Source organism: Anomaloglossus baeobatrachus, unplaced genomic scaffold (assembly GCF_048569485.1).
Source record: "Anomaloglossus baeobatrachus isolate aAnoBae1 unplaced genomic scaffold, aAnoBae1.hap1 Scaffold_3649, whole genome shotgun sequence".
Lineage (NCBI taxonomy): Eukaryota > Metazoa > Chordata > Amphibia > Anura > Aromobatidae > Anomaloglossus > Anomaloglossus baeobatrachus.
Window position 1 is genome coordinate 6,583 of NW_027443000.1, and position 17,086 is coordinate 23,668.

The 17,086-nt window shown below is 53.7% G+C and overlaps 1 protein-coding gene across 1 annotated transcript in view; it reads right to left on the bottom strand.

The window, feature by feature from the left end:
• Positions 1 to 633: 633 nt before the first annotated feature.
• Positions 634 to 17,086, bottom strand: part of LOC142273621 (putative ubiquitin carboxyl-terminal hydrolase MINDY-4) — a gene marked incomplete at both ends in the record, with an annotated part of 45,870 nt that continues 29,417 nt past the window's right edge. Inside the window, 2 exons of the mRNA XM_075332538.1 lie at positions 634 to 795; positions 2,619 to 2,682. Coding sequence (XP_075188653.1) covers positions 634 to 795; positions 2,619 to 2,682 — 226 coding nt within the window. The remainder of the gene's footprint in view (positions 796 to 2,618; positions 2,683 to 17,086) is intronic.

Below are 17,086 nucleotides of genomic sequence, written 5' to 3' on the forward strand. Positions count from 1 at the left end.
CAATTTGTATCAGTCACAATCCATGGCTCTGGTAAACAACGGAATCCGTTTGGCGGATTCCGTTGTTCCCATAGACTTGTATGACCGGCGGATTGTGACTGATGATGCTACGTTGCATCCTCCGTCCGCCGGGTGATCAGCCCATCGCTCACAGCAGCCGGCCGCCGGGTGATCAGCCCATCGCTCACAGCAGCCGGCCGCCGGGTGATCAGCCAATCGCTCACAGCAGCCGGCCGCCGGGTGATCAGCCAATCGCTCACAGCAGCCGGCCGCCGGGTGATCAGCCGATCGCTCACAGCAGCCGGCCGCCGGGTGATCAGCTGATCGCTCACAGCAGCCGGCCGCCGGGTGATCAGCCCATCGCTCACAGCAGCCGGCCGCCGGGTGATCAGCCCATCGCTCACAGCAGCCGGCCGCCGGGTGATCAGCCGATCGCTCTCTTTTACAACGGATTCCGACAATGAATTGTATTCTTGTCATCCGTTGTACAACGCATCAGTCACAAGCGTCAAGCAACTCATGTGACCGATGCAAAACAACAGAATTGTGAACCTAGCCTTGCAGATTAAATTAATAAAAAAATAAAAAAAGGGGGGGGGCGCGTTACATAGACCCACCTTGGATGAAACGTACCTGGCACACATTGTAATGTTCAAAAAGAGAGAGGAAGCCGATGTCGCTGCGGCAGGAGATGCCTTTCAGAACTGTCATGTTCCCGTTCCCAGAGTCCAGCTCCATCACATCATTAAAGACATTGGACGCGGCTCTGCCACAAAGTATGAGGTTCACCAGCTCCTGAGGATGAGAAGTGGACATTCCAGGATTAGACTGCTGTGCAGTATACTGCCTCTCCGGGCTGCACAGACTTGTTTGAAGCCCCTCCCACTCAGGCAGCAGAATGACAGCCCATATGTGCAGCAATCCTCTCCCCCTTCTCTTTAGCAATGAATGACCAGAGTTACCAGATTTTCCCTGAAACATCTAAACAATGATTAGATTTGATATTAATTGGATTAGATTTCATTTTAGAAGGAAAGTAATAATCCTGAATGTTATTGCTCCCGCTCAGGCTCTGTCCCTCCATGCTCTGTCAGTTACTGGATGTCACCACTAGAGGGCAATGGACAGATAGACCTGAACAAAATAATGAGCTCCTGATGATGGAGATTCCACTGCGAAACGCGTTGAATACAGTCACATCATGGATTATTATTTTTATAGAATGGCTCCTCTCTTTTATGATGATCAGTATATGCACCTCGCGTGCGACGCCATTCAGGTTCGTATCGGCATTTCAGAAAATCTTGATTCTCCTGTCTTTTTGGTCACGGGTGGTCACAATGTCGGCAAAACCAATCTGTGCCCAAAAGAAGTCATTAAAAGAATAAATATAAATGTGCCGCTTGTCTATTTCCACTGCGGTGACCGGCAGCTGCCCTAAAATTATTGCCACGCCATCCACATTCTGCGAAAAGTATCCTAAATTTGGAGTGAATTTTCCATCATCGGGGCAGAGGAGTCCAGTAATTCACATTAGCAGGGGGTATAGATACAGTACAGCACACTATAGTGCGGTATAGATACAGTACAGCACACTATAGATACAGTACAGCACACTATAGTGTGGTATAGATACAGTACAGCACACTATAGTGCGGTATACAGTACAGCACACTATAGTGCGGTATAGATACAGTACAGCACACTATAGTGCGGTATAGATACAGTACAGCACACTATAGTGCGGTATAGATACAGTACAGCACACTATAGTGCGGTATAGATACAGTACAGCACACTATAGTGCGGTATAGATACAGTACAGCACACTATAGTGCGGTATAGATACAGTACAGCACACTATAGTGTGGTATAGATACAGTACAGCACACTATAGTGCGGTATAGATACAGTACAGCACACTATAGTGCGGTATAGATACAGTACAGCACACTATAGTGCGGTATAGATACAGTACAGCACACTATAGTGTGGTATAGATACAGTACAGCACACTATAGTGCGGTATAAATACAGTACATTACACTATAGTGCACTATAGTGCGGTATAGATACAGTACAGCACACTATAGTGCGGTATACAGTACAGCACACTATAGTGCGGTATAGATACAGTACAGTACACTATAGTGCGGTATAGATACAGTACAGCACACTATAGTGCGGTATAGATACAGTACAGCACACTATAGTGCGGTATAGATACAGTACAGTACACTATAGTGCGGTATAGATACAGTACAGTACACTATAGTGCGGTATAGATACAGTACAGCACACTATAGTGCGGTATAGATACAGTACAGTACACTATAGTGCGGTATAGATACAGTACAGTACACTATAGTGCGGTATAGATACAGTACAGCACACTATAGTGCGGTATAGATAGAGTACAGTACACTATAGTGCGGTATATACCCGCGGCAGCTCTATGGCAGGATGACAGGTACCGGCGGCTCCACTGCGGCTCTGGAGTATTTTACTTGCAATGTGTGTTGTGGACCCTGAGATCCAGCATCTGGAGCTGCGGCCCCTCATTCCCCCAATGCTCCATATACAGAGGCGGCTCTGCCGGGCGGCGCGCGGTAACTCACCTGTGTACAGTACGCATGGGCACCAACCAGGCAGCTCGTGGGGACGTCAAAATCCTGCTGAATCCTGTTCAAAAATAGAAAGAGAAATCAGTGACGCGCTGCAGGAGACAGGCTGTAATCAGTGACACGCTGCAGGAGACAGGCTGTAATCAGTGACACGCTGCAGGAGACAGGCTGTAATCAGTGACACGCTGCAGGAGACAGGCTGTAATCAGTGACACGCTGCAGGAGACAGGCTGTAATCAGTGACACGCTGCAGGAGACAGGCTGTAATCAGTGACATGCTGCAGGAGACAGGCTGTAATCAGTGAGATGCTGCAGGATACAGGCTGTAATCAGTGAGGTGCTGCAGGATACAGGCTGTAATCAGTGAGACGCTGCAGGACACAGGCTGTAATCAGTGAGACGCTGCAGGAGACAGGCTGTAATCAGTGACATGCTGCAGGAGACAGGCTGTAATCAGTGACATGCTGCAGGAGACAGGCTGTAATCAGTGAGATGCTGCAGGATACAGGCTGTAATCAGTGAGGTGCTGCAGGACACAGGCTGTAATCAGTGAGATGCTGCAGGACACAGGCTGTAATCAGTGAGACGCTGCAGGATACAGGCTGTAATCAGTGAGACGCTGCAGGACACAGGCTGTAATCAGTGAGACGCTGCAGGACACAGGCTGTAATCAGTGACACGCTGCAGGAGACAGGCTGTAATCAGTGACATGCTGCAGGAGACAGGCTGTAATCAGTGAGATGCTGCAGGATACAGGCTGTAATCAGTGAGGTGCTGCAGGACACAGGCTGTAATCAGTGAGATGCTGCAGGACACAGGCTGTAATCAGTGAGACGCTGCAGGATACAGGCTGTAATCAGTGAGACGCTGCAGGATACAGGCTGTAATCAGTGAGACGCTGCAGGATATAGGCTGTAATCAGTGAGACGCTGCAGGATACTGGCTGTAATCAGTGAAACGCTGCAGGACACAGGCTGTAATCAGTGACACGCTGCAGGATACAGGCTGTAATCAGTAACACGCTGCAGGATACAGGCTGTAATCAGTGAGACGCTGCAGGACACAGGCTGTAATCAGTGAGACGCTGCAGGACACAGGCTGTAATCAGTGACACGCTGCAGGATACAGGCTGTAATCAGTGAGACGCTGCAGGACACAGGCTGTAATCAGTGAGACGCTGCAGGATACAGGCTGTAATCAGTGAGATGCTGCAGGACACAGGCTGTAATCAGTGAGACGCTGCAGGATACAGGCTGTAATCAGTGAGACGCTGCAGGACACAGGCTGTAATCAGTGACACGCTGCAGGAGACAGGCTGTAATCAGTGACACGCTGCAGGAGACAGGCTGTAATCAGTGACACGCTGCAGGAGACAGGCTGTAATCAGTGACATGCTGCAGGAGACAGGCTGTAATCAGTGAGATGCTGCAGGATACAGGCTGTAATCAGTGAGGTGCTGCAGGATACAGGCTGTAATCAGTGAGACGCTGCAGGATACAGGCTGTAATCAGTGAGACGCTGCAGGATACAGGCTGTAATCAGTGAGACGCTGCAGGATACTGGCTGTAATCAGTGAAACGCTGCAGGACACAGGCTGTAATCAGTGACACGCTGCAGGATACAGGCTGTAATCAGTAACACGCTGCAGGATACAGGCTGTAATCAGTGAGACGCTGCAGGACACAGGCTGTAATCAGTGAGACGCTGCAGGACACAGGCTGTAATCAGTGACACGCTGCAGGATACAGGCTGTAATCAGTGAGACGCTGCAGGACACAGGCTGTAATCAGTGAGACGCTGCAGGATACAGGCTGTAATCAGTGAGACGCTGCAGGATACAGGCTGTAATCAGTGACACGCTGCAGGACACAGGCTGTAATCAGTGAGATGCTGCAGGAGACAGGCTGTAATCAGTGAGACGCTGCAGAATACAGGCTGTAATCAGTGAGATGCTTACAAGTCTGTCTGACAACCTGTTTAACAGCAGAGTTGAGATTATCCCGGTTGTCAAACACCTTTCTATGCAAGAGTAAGAAGCGGCTTGAAGATCTTCTGCAGATTTGTGGCTGAGGTCACCGTGACCCCGCTGTCCTCGTTAGTGGCCGTGACTCCGCTGTCCTCGTTAGTGGCCGTGACCCCGCTGTCCTCGTTAGTGGCCGCGTTCTCCCCCGGCCCTGATATTCAGCATTGTCTGCCGCAGTAATAGAAATCAAACCTGTCACAAAGATTAATCTCTGCCTGACAGATCAACCGGTGACAAAAGGAGGATGTGCTAATGACATGTTTAGCCGTAAACAACGTGGGAAAGCCGCGGCAGCATCTGCACATCACATCATCAGCGCATAGAGGAAGCAGCAATCAGCAGAGGTCACCAGTACACCGACACTGCAGCTCCTGCACCTCCCCCCAAACCCAAACCCAGCTCCAAGAGCCAAGCAGGGGGAGAAAAACCAGCTCCAAGAGCCAAGCAGGGGGGAAAAACCCAGCTCCAAGAGCCAAGCAGGGGGAGAAAAACCAGCTCCAAGAGCCAAGCAGGGGGAGAAAAACCAGCTCCAAGAGCCAAGCAGGGGGAGAAAAACCCAGCTCCAAGAGCCAAGCAGGGGGAGAAAAACCAGCTCCAACAGCCAAGCAGGAGGAGAAAAACCAGCTCCAAGAGCCAAGCAGGAGGAGAAAACCCCAGCTCCAAGAGCCAAGCAGGAGGAGAAAAACCAGCTCCAAGAGCCAAGCAGGGGGAGAAAACCCAGCTCCAAGAGCCAAGCAGGAGGAGAAAACCCCAGCTCCAAGAGCCAAGCAGGAGGAGAAAAACCAGCTCCAAGAGCCAAGCAGGAGGAGAAAACCCAGCTCCAAGAGCCAAGCAGGAGGAGAAAACCCAGCTCCAAGAGCCAAGCAGGAGGAGAAAAACCAGCTCCAAGAGCCAAGCAGGGGGGAGAAAACCCAGCTCCAAGAGCCAAGCAGGAGGAGAAAAACCCAGCTCCAAGAGCCAAGCAGGAGGAGAAAGAACCCAGCTCCAAGAGCCAAGCAGGAGGAGAAAAACCAGCTCCAAGAGCCAAGCAGGGGGAGAAAAACCCAGCTCCAAGAGCCAAGCAGGGGGAAAAACCCAGCTCCAAGAGCCAAGCAGGGGGAGAAAAACCCAGCTCCAAGAGCCAAGCAGGGGGAGAAAAACCCAGCTCCAAGAGCCAAGCAGGGGGAAAAACCCAGCTCCAAGAGCCAAGCAGGAGGAGAAAAACCCAGCTCCAAGAGCCAAGCAGGGGGAGAAAAACCCAGCTCCAAGAGCCAAGCAGGGGGAGAAAAACCAGCTCCAAGAGCCAAGCAGGAGGAGAAAAACCCAGCTCCAAGAGCCAAGCAGGAGGAGAAAAACCAGTCCAAGAGCCAAGCAGGAGGAGAAAAAAACAGCTCCAAGAGCCAAGCAGGAGGAGAAAAACCCAGCTCCAAGAGCCAAGCAGGAGGAGAAAAACCCAGCTCCAAGAGCCAAACAGGGGGAGAAAAACCAGCTCCAAGAGCCAAGCAGGGGGAGAAAAACCAGCTCCAAGAGCCAAGCAGGAGGAGAAAAACCAGCTCCAAGAGCCAAGCAGGGGGAGAAAACCCAGCTCCAAGAGCCAAGCAGGGGGAGAAAAACCCAGATCCTAGAGCCAAGCAGGAGGAGAAAAAACCAGCTCCAAGAGCCAAGCAGGGGGAGAAAACCCAGCTCCAAGAGCCAAGCAGGGGGAGAAAAAACAGCTCCAAGAGCCAAGCAGGAGGGGGAAAAACCAGCTCCAAGAGCCAAGCAGGGGGAGAAAAACCCAGCTCCAAGAGCCAAGCAGAGGGAGAAAAACCAGCTCCAAGAGCCAAGCAGGAGGAGAAAAACCAGCTCCAAGAGCCAAGCAGGAGGAGAAAAAACCAGCTCCAAGAGCCAAGCAGGGGGAGAAAAACCAGCTCCAAGAGCCAAGCAGGGGGAGAAAAACCCAGCTCCAAGAGCCAAGCAGGGGGAGAAAGACCCAGCTCTAAGAGCCAAGGAGGAGGAGAAAAAACCCAGCTCCAAGAGCCAAGCAGGAGGGGAAAAACCCAGCTCCAAGAGCCAAGCAGGAGGGGAAAAACCCAGCTCCAAGAGCCAAGCAGGGGGAGAAAAAACAGCTCCAAGAGCGAAGCAGGGGGAGAAAAAACAGCTCCAAGAGCCAAGCAGGGGGAGAAAAAACCAGCTCCAAGAGCCAAGCAGGAGGAGAAAAAACCAGCTCCAAGAGCCAAGCAGGAGGAGAAAACCCAGCTCCAAGAGCCAAGCAGGAGGAGAAAACCCAGCTCCAAGAGCCAAGCAGGAGGAGAAAAAACCAGCTCCAAGAGCCAAGCAGGAGGAGAAAAAACCAGCTCCAAGAGCCAAGCAGGGGGAGAAAACCCAGCTCCAAGAGCCAAGCAGGAGGAGAAAAACCAGCTCCAAGAGCCAAGCAGGGGGAGAAAAACCAACTCCAAGAGCCAAGCAGGAGGAGAAAGAACCCAGCTCCAAGAGCCAAGCAGGGGAAGAAAAACCCAGCTCCAAGAGCCAAGCAGGGGGAGAAAGACCCAGCTCTAAGAGCCAAGCAGGGGGAGAAAGAACCCAGCTCCAAGAGCCAAGCAGGAGGAGAAAGAACCCAGCTCCAAGAGCCAAGCAGGGGGAGAAAGAACCCAGCTCCAAGAGCCAAGCAGGAGGAGAAAAACCAGCTCCAAGAGCCAAGCAGGAGGAGAAAACCCAGCTCTAAGAGCCAAGGAGGAGGAGAAAAAACCAGCTCCAAGAGCCAAGCAGGGGGAGAAAGACCCAGCTCTAAGAGCCAAGGAGGAGGAGAAAAAAACAGCTCCAAGAGCCAAGCAGGAGGAGAAAAAACCAGCTCCAAGAGCCAAGCAGGAGGAGAAAACCCAGCTCCAAGAGCCAAGCAGGAGGAGAAAACCCAGCTCCAAGAGCCAAGCAGGAGGAGAAAACCCAGCTCCAAGAGCCAAGCAGGAGGAGAAAACCCAGCTCCAAGAGCCAAGCAGGAGGAGAAAAAACCAGCTCCAAGAGCCAAGCAGGAGGAGAAAAAACCAGCTCCAAGAGCCAAGCAGGGGGAGAAAACCCAGCTCCAAGAGCCAAGCAGGGGGAGAAAACCCAGATCCTAGAGCCAAGCAGGAGGAGAAAAAACCAGCTCCAAGAGCCAAGCAGGAGGAGAAAACCCAGCTCCAAGAGCCAAGCAGGGGGAGAAAAACCCAGCTCCAAGAGCCAAGCAGGGGGAGAAAAACCAGCTCCAAGAGCCAAGCAGGGGTAGAAAGACCCAGCTCTAAGAGCCAAGGAGGAGAAAAAACCCAGCTCCAAGAGCCAAGCAGGGGGAGAAAAAACAGCTCCAAGAGCCAAGCAGGAGGAGAAAGAACCCAGCTCCAAGAGCCAAGCAGGGGGAGAAAAACCAGCTCCAAGAGCCAAGCAGGGGGAGAAAAACCAGCTCCAAGAGCCAAGCAGGGGGAGAAAAACCCAGCTCCAAGAGCCAAGCAGGGGGGAAAACCCAGCTCCAAGAGCCAAGCAGGAGGAGAAAACCCCAGCTCCAAGAGCCAAGCAGGAGGAGAAAACCCAGCTCCAAGAGCCAAGCAGGAGGAGAAAACCCAGCTCCAAGAGCCAAGCCGGGGGAGGAAAACCCAGCTCCAAGAGCCAAGCAGGAGGAGAAAAACCAGCTCCAAGAGCCAAGCAGGGGGAGAAAAACCAGCTCCAAGAGCCAAGCAGGAGGAGAAAACCCAGCTCCAAGAGCCAAGCAGGAGGAGAAAACCCAGCTCCAAGAGCCAAGCAGGAGGAGAAAGAACCCAGCTCCAAGAGCCAAGCAGGAGGAGAAAAACCAGCTCCAAGAGCCAAGCAGGGGGAGAAAAACCAGCTCCAAGAGCCAAGCAGGGGGAGAAAAACCAGCTCCAAGAGCCAAACAGGAGGAGAAAAACCAGCTCCAAGAGCCAAGCAGGAGGAGAAAGAACCCAGCTCCAAGAGCCAAGCAGGAGGAGAAAACCCAGCTCCAAGAGCCAAGCAGGAGGAGAAAAACCCAGCTCCAAGAGCCAAGCAGGAGGAGAAAAACCAGCTCCAAAAGCCAAGCAGGGGGAGAAAAACCCAGCTCCAAGAGCCAAGCAGGGGGAGAAAAACCCAGCTCCAAGAGCCAAGCAGGGGGAGAAAAACCCAGCTCCAAGAGCCAAGCAGGGGGAGAAAAACCCAGCTCCAAGAGCCAAGCAGGGGGGAAAACCCAGCTCCAAGAGCCAAGCAGGGGGAGAAAAACCCAGCTCCAAGAGCCAAGCAGGGGGAGAAAAACCAGCTCCAAGAGCCAAGCAGGAGGAGAAAAACCAGCTCCAAGAGCCAAGCAGGAGGAGAAAACCCAGCTCCAAGAGCCAAGCAGGAGGAGAAAACCCAGCTCCAAGAGCCAAGCAGGAGGAGAAAAACCAGCTCCAAGAGCCAAGCAGGGGGGAGAAAACCCAGCTCCAAGAGCCAAGCAGGAGGAGAAAAACCCAGCTCCAAGAGCCAAGCAGGAGGAGAAAGAACCCAGCTCCAAGAGCCAAGCAGGAGGAGAAAAACCAGCTCCAAGAGCCAAGCAGGGGGAGAAAAACCCAGCTCCAAGAGCCAAGCAGGGGGAAAAACCCAGCTCCAAGAGCCAAGCAGGGGGAGAAAAACCCAGCTCCAAGAGCCAAGCAGGGGGAGAAAAACCCAGCTCCAAGAGCCAAGCAGGGGGAAAAACCCAGCTCCAAGAGCCAAGCAGGAGGAGAAAAACCCAGCTCCAAGAGCCAAGCAGGGGGAGAAAAACCCAGCTCCAAGAGCCAAGCAGGGGGAGAAAAACCAGCTCCAAGAGCCAAGCAGGAGGAGAAAAACCCAGCTCCAAGAGCCAAGCAGGAGGAGAAAAACCCAGCTCCAAGAGCCAAGCAGAAGGAGAAAAACCAGTCCAAGAGCCAAGCAGGAGGAGAAAAAAACAGCTCCAAGAGCCCAGCAGGAGGAGAAAAACCCAGCTCCAAGAGCCAAGCAGGAGGAGAAAAACCCAGCTCCAAGAGCCAAGCAGGGGGAGAAAAACCAGCTCCAAGAGCCAAGCAGGGGGAGAAAAACCAGCTCCAAGAGCCAAGCAGGAGGAGAAAAACCAGCTCCAAGAGCCAAGCAGGGGGAGAAAACCCAGCTCCAAGAGCCAAGCAGGGGGAGAAAAACCCAGATCCTAGAGCCAAGCAGGAGGAGAAAAAACCAGCTCCAAGAGCCAAGCAGGGGGAGAAAACCCAGCTCCAAGAGCCAAGCAGGGGGAGAAAAAACAGCTCCAAGAGCCAAGCAGGAGGGGGAAAAACCAGCTCCAAGAGCCAAGCAGGGGGAGAAAAACCCAGCTCCAAGAGCCAAGCAGAGGGAGAAAAACCAGCTCCAAGAGCCAAGCAGGAGGAGAAAAACCAGCTCCAAGAGCCAAGCAGGAGGAGAAAAAACCAGCTCCAAGAGCCAAGCAGGGGGAGAAAAACCAGCTCCAAGAGCCAAGCAGGGGGAGAAAAACCCAGCTCCAAGAGCCAAGCAGGGGGAGAAAGACCCAGCTCTAAGAGCCAAGGAGGAGGAGAAAAAACCCAGCTCCAAGAGCCAAGCAGGAGGGGAAAAACCCAGCTCCAAGAGCCAAGCAGGAGGGGAAAAACCCAGCTCCAAGAGCCAAGCAGGGGGAGAAAAAACAGCTCCAAGAGCCAAGCAGGGGGAGAAAAAACAGCTCCAAGAGCCAAGCAGGGGGAGAAAAAACCAGCTCCAAGAGCCAAGCAGGAGGAGAAAAAACCAGCTCCAAGAGCCAAGCAGGAGGAGAAAACCCAGCTCCAAGAGCCAAGCAGGAGGAGAAAACCCAGCTCCAAGAGCCAAGCAGGAGGAGAAAAAACCAGCTCCAAGAGCCAAGCAGGAGGAGAAAAAACCAGCTCCAAGAGCCAAGCAGGGGGAGAAAACCCAGCTCCAAGAGCCAAGCAGGAGGAGAAAAACCAGCTCCAAGAGCCAAGCAGGGGGAGAAAAACCAACTCCAAGAGCCAAGCAGGAGGAGAAAGAACCCAGCTCCAAGAGCCAAGCAGGGGGAGAAAAACCCAGCTCCAAGAGCCAAGCAGGGGGAGAAAGACCCAGCTCTAAGAGCCAAGCAGGGGGAGAAAAACCAACTCCAAGAGCCAAGCAGGAGGAGAAAGAACCCAGCTCCAAGAGCCAAGCAGGGGGAGAAAGAACCCAGCTCCAAGAGCCAAGCAGGAGGAGAAAAACCAGCTCCAAGAGCCAAGCAGGAGGAGAAAACCCAGCTCTAAGAGCCAAGGAGGAGGAGAAAAAACCAGCTCCAAGAGCCAAGCAGGGGGAGAAAGACCCAGCTCTAAGAGCCAAGGAGGAGGAGAAAAAACCAGCTCCAAGAGCCAAGCAGGAGGAGAAAAAACCAGCTCCAAGAGCCAAGCAGGAGGAGAAAACCCAGCTCCAAGAGCCAAGCAGGAGGAGAAAACCCAGCTCCAAGAGCCAAGCAGGGGGAGAAAAACCCAGCTCCAAGAGCCAAGCAGGAGGAGAAAACCCAGCTCCAAGAGCCAAGCAGGAGGAGAAAACCCAGCTCCAAGAGCCAAGCAGGAGGAGAAAACCCAGCTCCAAGAGCCAAGCAGGAGGAGAAAAACCAGCTCCAAGAGCCAAGCAGGGGGGGAAAAACCCAGCTCCAAGAGCCAAGCAGGGGGAGAAAAACCCAGCTCCAAGAGCCAAGCAGGGGGAGAAAAACCCAGCTCCAAGAGCCAAGCAGGGGGGAAAACCCAGCTCCAAGAGCCAAGCAGGAGGAGAAAACCCCAGCTCCAAGAGCCAAGCAGGAGGAGAAAACCCAGCTCCAAGAGCCAAGCAGGAGGAGAAAAACCAGCTCCAAGAGCCAAGCCGGGGGAGGAAAACCCAGCTCCAAGAGCCAAGCAGGAGGAGAAAAACCAGCTCCAAGAGCCAAGCAGGGGGAGAAAAACCAGCTCCAAGAGCCAAGCAGGGGGAGAAAAACCAGCTCCAAGAGCCAAGCAGGAGGAGAAAACCCAGCTCTAAGAGCCAAGGAGGAGGAGAAAAAACCAGCTCCAAGAGCCAAGCAGGGGGAGAAAGACCCAGCTCTAAGAGCCAAGGAGGAGGAGAAAAAACCAGCTCCAAGAGCCAAGCAGGAGGAGAAAAAACCAGCTCCAAGAGCCAAGCAGGAGGAGAAAAAACCAGCTCCAAGAGCCAAGCAGGAGGAGAAAACCCAGCTCCAAGAGCCAAGCAGGAGGAGAAAACCCAGCTCCAAGAGCCAAGCAGGAGGAGAAAACCCAGCTCCAAGAGCCAAGCAGGAGGAGAAAAAAACAGCTCCAAGAGCCAAGCAGGAGGAGAAAAAACCAGCTCCAAGAGCCAAGCAGGAGGAGAAAAAAACAGCTCCAAGAGCCAAGCAGGGGGAGAAAACCCAGCTCCAAGAGCCAAGCAGGGGGAGAAAACCCAGATCCTAGAGCCAAGCAGGAGGAGAAAAAACCAGCTCCAAGAGCCAAGCAGGAGGAGAAAACCCAGCTCCAAGAGCCAAGCAGGGGGAGAAAAACCCAGCTCCAAGAGCCAAGCAGGGGGAGAAAAACCAGCTCCAAGAGCCAAGCAGGGGGAGAAAGACCCAGCTCTAAGAGCCAAGGAGGAGAAAAAACCCAGCTCCAAGAGCCAAGCAGGGAAGAAAAAACAGCTCCAAGAGCCAAGCAGGAGGAGAAAGAACCCAGCTCCAAGAGCCAAGCAGGGGGAGAAAAACCAGCTCCAAGAGCCAAGCAGGGGGAGAAAAACCAGCTCCAAGAGCCAAGCAGGAGGAGAAAAACCAGCTCCAAGAGCCAAGCAGGAGGAGAAAGAACCCAGCTCCAAGAGCCAAGCAGGAGGAGAAAACCCAGCTCCAAGAGTCAAGCAGAAGGAGAAAAACCCAGCTCAAGGAGCCAAGCAGGAGGAGAAAAACCCAGCTCCAAGAGCCAAGCAGGAGGAGAAAAACCAGCTCCAAGAGCCAAGCAGGGGGGGAAAAACCCAGCTCCAAGAGCCAAGCAGGGGGAGAAAAACCCAGCTCCAAGAGCCAAGCAGGGGGAGAAAAACCCAGCTCCAAGAGCCAAGCAGGGGGGAAAACCCAGCTCCAAGAGCCAAGCAGGAGGAGAAAACCCCAGCTCCAAGAGCCAAGCAGGAGGAGAAAACCCAGCTCCAAGAGCCAAGCAGGAGGAGAAAAACCAGCTCCAAGAGCCAAGCCGGGGGAGGAAAACCCAGCTCCAAGAGCCAAGCAGGAGGAGAAAAACCAGCTCCAAGAGCCAAGCAGGGGGAGAAAAACCAGCTCCAAGAGCCAAGCAGGGGGAGAAAAACCAGCTCCAAGAGCCAAGCAGGAGGAGAAAGAACCCAGCTCCAAGAGCCAAGCAGGAGGAGAAAAACCAGCTCCAAGAGCCAAGCAGGGGGAGAAAAACCAGCTCCAAGAGCCAAGCAGGGGGAGAAAAACCAGCTCCAAGAGCCAAGCAGGGGGAGAAAAACCAGCTCCAAGAGCCAAACAGGAGGAGAAAAACCAGCTCCAAGAGCCAAGCAGGAGGAGAAAGAACCCAGCTCCAAGAGCCAAGCAGGAGGAGAAAACCCAGCTCCAAGAGCCAAGCAGGAGGAGAAAAACCCAGCTCCAAGAGCCAAGCAGGAGGAGAAAAACCCAGCTCCAAGAGCCAAGGAGGAGGAGAAAAAACCAGCTCCAAGAGCCAAGCAGGGGGAGAAAACCCAGCTCCAAGAGCCAAGCAGGGGGAGAAAACCCAGATCCTAGAGCCAAGCAGGAGGAGAAAAAACCAGCTCCAAGAGCCAAGCAGGAGGAGAAAACCCAGCTCCAAGAGCCAAGCAGGGGGAGAAAAACCCAGCTCCAAGAGCCAAGCAGGGGGAGAAAAACCAGCTCCAAGAGCCAAGCAGGGGGAGAAAGACCCAGCTCTAAGAGCCAAGGAGGAGAAAAAACCCAGCTCCAAGAGCCAAGCAGGGGGAGAAAAAACAGCTCCAAGAGCCAAGCAGGAGGAGAAAGAACCCAGCTCCAAGAGCCAAGCAGGGGGAGAAAAACCAGCTCCAAGAGCCAAGCAGGGGGAGAAAAACCAGCTCCAAGAGCCAAGCAGGAGGAGAAAAACCAGCTCCAAGAGCCAAGCAGGAGGAGAAAGAACCCAGCTCCAAGAGCCAAGCAGGAGGAGAAAACCCAGCTCCAAGAGCCAAGCAGGAGGAGAAAACCAGCTCCAAGAGCAGGAGGAGAAAACCAGCTCCAAGAGCCAAGCAGGAAAGGGAGGGGGAAAAACCCAGCTCCAAGAGCCAAGCAGGGGGAGAAAAACCCAGCTCCAGAGAGCCAAGCAGGGGGAGAAAAACCCAGCTCCAAGAGCCAAGCAGGGGGGAAAACCCAGCTCCAAGAGCCAAGCAGGAGGAGAAAACCCCAGCTCCAAGAGCCAAGCAGGAGGAGAAAACCCCAGCTCCAAGAGCCAAGCAGGAGGAGAAAACCCAGCTCCAAGAGCCAAGCAGGAGGAGAAAACCCAGCTCCAAGAGCCAAGCCGGGGGAGGAAAACCCAGCTCCAAGAGCCAAGCAGGAGGAGAAAAACCAGCTCCAAGAGCCAAGCAGGGGGAGAAAAACCAGCTCCAAGAGCCAAGCAGGGGGAGAAAAACCAGCTCCAAGAGCCAAGCAGGGGGAGAAAAACCAGCTCCAAGAGCCAAGCAGGAGGAGAAAACCCAGCTCCAAGAGCCAAGCAGGAGGAGAAAGAACCCAGCTCCAAGAGCCAAGCAGGAGGAGAAAAACCAGCTCCAAGAGCCAAGCAGGGGGAGAAAAACCAGCTCCAAGAGCCAAGCAGGGGGAGAAAAACCAGCTCCAAGAGCCAAACAGGAGGAGAAAAACCAGCTCCAAGAGCCAAGCAGGAGGAGAAAGAACCCAGCTCCAAGAGCCAAGCAGGAGGAGAAAAACCAGCTCCAAGAGCCAAGCAGGAGGAGAAAAACCCAGCTCCAAGAGCCAAGCAGGAGGAGAAAAACCCAGCTCCAAGAGCCAAGCAGGAGGAGAAAAACGAGCTCCAAAAGCCAAGCAGGGGGAGAAAAACCCAGCTCCAAGAGCCAAGCAGGGGGAGAAAAACCCAGCTCCAAGAGCCAAGCAGGGGGAGAAAAACCCAGCTCCAAGAGCCAAGCAGGGGGAGAAAAACCCAGCTCCAAGAGCCAAGCAGGAGGGGAAAAACCCAGCTCCAAGAGCCAAGCAGGAGGGGAAAAACCCAGCTCCAAGAGCCAAGCAGGGGGAGAAAAAACAGCTCCAAGAGCCAAGCAGGGGGAGAAAAAACAGCTCCAAGAGCCAAGCAGGGGGAGAAAACACCAGCTCCAAGAGCCAAGCAGGGGGAGAAAAAACCAGCTCCAAGAGCCAAGCAGGAGGAGAAAACCCAGCTCCAAGAGCCAAGCAGGAGGAGAAAACCCAGCTCCAAGAGCCAAGCAGGAGGAGAAAAAACCAGCTCCAAGAGCCAAGCAGGAGGAGAAAAAACCAGCTCCAAGAGCCAAGCAGGGGGAGAAAAACCAACTCCAAGAGCCAAGCAGGAGGAGAAAGAACCCAGCTCCAAGAGCCAAGCAGGGGGAGAAAAACCCAGCTCCAAGAGCCAAGCAGGGGGAGAAAGACCCAGCTCTAAGAGCCAAGCAGGGGGAGAAAAACCAACTCCAAGAGCCAAGCAGGAGGAGAAAGAACCCAGCTCCAAGAGCCAAGCAGGAGGAGAAAAACCAGCTCCAAGAGCCAAGCAGGAGGAGAAAACCCAGCTCTAAGAGCCAAGGAGGAGGAGAAAAAACCAGCTCCAAGAGCCAAGCAGGGGGAGAAAGACCCAGCTCTAAGAGCCAAGGAGGAGGAGAAAAAACCAGCTCCAAGAGCCAAGCAGGAGGAGAAAAACCCAGCTCCAAGAGCCAAGCAGGAGGAGAAAACCCAGCTCCAAGAGCCAAGCAGGAGGAGAAAACCCAGCTCCAAGAGCCAAGCAGGAGGAGAAAAAACCAGCTCCAAGAGCCAAGCAGGAGGAGAAAAAACCAGCTCCAAGAGCCAAGCAGGAGGAGAAAACCCAGCTCCAAGAGCCAAGCAGGGGGAGAAAACCCACATCCTAGAGCCAAGCAGGAGGAGAAAAAACCAGCTCCAAGAGCCAAGCAGGGGGAGAAAAACCAGCTCCAAGAGCGAAGCAGGGGGAGAAAAACCCAGCTCCAAGAGCCAAGCAGGGGGAGAAAAACCAGCTCCAAGAGCCAAGCAGGGGGAGAAAGACCCAGCTCTAAGAGCCAAGGAGGAGGAGAAAAAACCCAGCTCCAAGAGCCAAGCAGGGGGAGAAAAAACAGCTCCAAGAGCCAAGCAGGAGGAGAAAGAACCCAGCTCCAAGAGCCAAGCAGGGGGAGAAAAACCAGCTCCAAGAGCCAAGCAGGGGGAGAAAAACCAGCTCCAAGAGCCAAGCAGGAGGAGAAAAACCAGCTCCAAGAGCCAAGCAGGAGGAGAAAGAACCCAGCTCCAAGAGCCAAGCAGGAGGAGAAAACCCAGCTCCAAGAGCCAAGCAGGAGGAGAAAAACCCAGCTCCAAGAGCCAAGCAGGAGGAGAAAAACCCAGCTCCAAGAGCCAAGCAGGAGGAGAAAAACCCAGCTCCAAGAGCCAAGCAGGAGGAGAAAAACCAGCTCCAAGAGCCAAGGAGGAGGAGAAAACCCAGCTCCAAGAGCCAAGCAGGGGGAGAAAAACCAGCTCCAAGAGCCAAGCAGGAGGGGAAAAAACCAGCTCCAAAAGCCAAGCAGGAGGGGAAAAACCAGCTCCAAGAGCCAAGCAGGAGGGGGAAAAACCCACCTCCAAGAGCCAAGCAGGGGGAGAAAGAACCCAGCTCCAAGAGCCAAGCAGGAGGAGAAAAACCCAGCTCCAAGAGCCAAGCAGGGGGAGAAAAACCAGCTCCAAGAGCCAAGCAGGAGGAGAAAAACCCAGCTCCAAGAGCCAAGCAGGGGGAGAAAAACCCAGCTCCAAGAGCCAAGCAGGGGGAGAAAAACCAGCTCCAAGAGCCAAGCAGGAGGAGAAAAACCAGCTCCAAGAGCCAAGCAGGAGGAGAAAAACCAGTCCAAGAGCCAAGCAGGAGGAGAAAAAAACAGCTCCAAGAGCCAAGCAGGAGGAGAAAGAACCCAGCTCCAAGAGCCAAGCAGGGGGAGAAAAACCAGCTCCAAGAGCCAAGCAGGGGGAGAAAAACCAGCTCCAAGAGCCAAACAGGAGGAGAAAAACCAGCTCCAAGAGCCAAGCAGGAGGAGAAAGAACCCAGCTCCAAGAGCCAAGCAGGAGGAGAAAACCCAGCTCCAAGAGCCAAGCAGGAGGAGAAAAACCCAGCTCCAAGAGCCAAGCAGGAGGAGAAAAACCCAGCTCCAAGAGCCAAGCAGGAGGAGAAAAACCAGCTCCAAGAGCCAAGCAGGGTGAGAAAAACCCAGCTCCAAGAGCCAAGCAGGGAGAGAAAAACCCAGCTCCAAGAGCCAAGCAGGGGGAGAAAAACCCAGCTCCAAGAGCCAAGCAGGGGGAGAAAAACCCAGCTCCAAGAGCCAAGCAGGGGGGAAAACCCAGCTC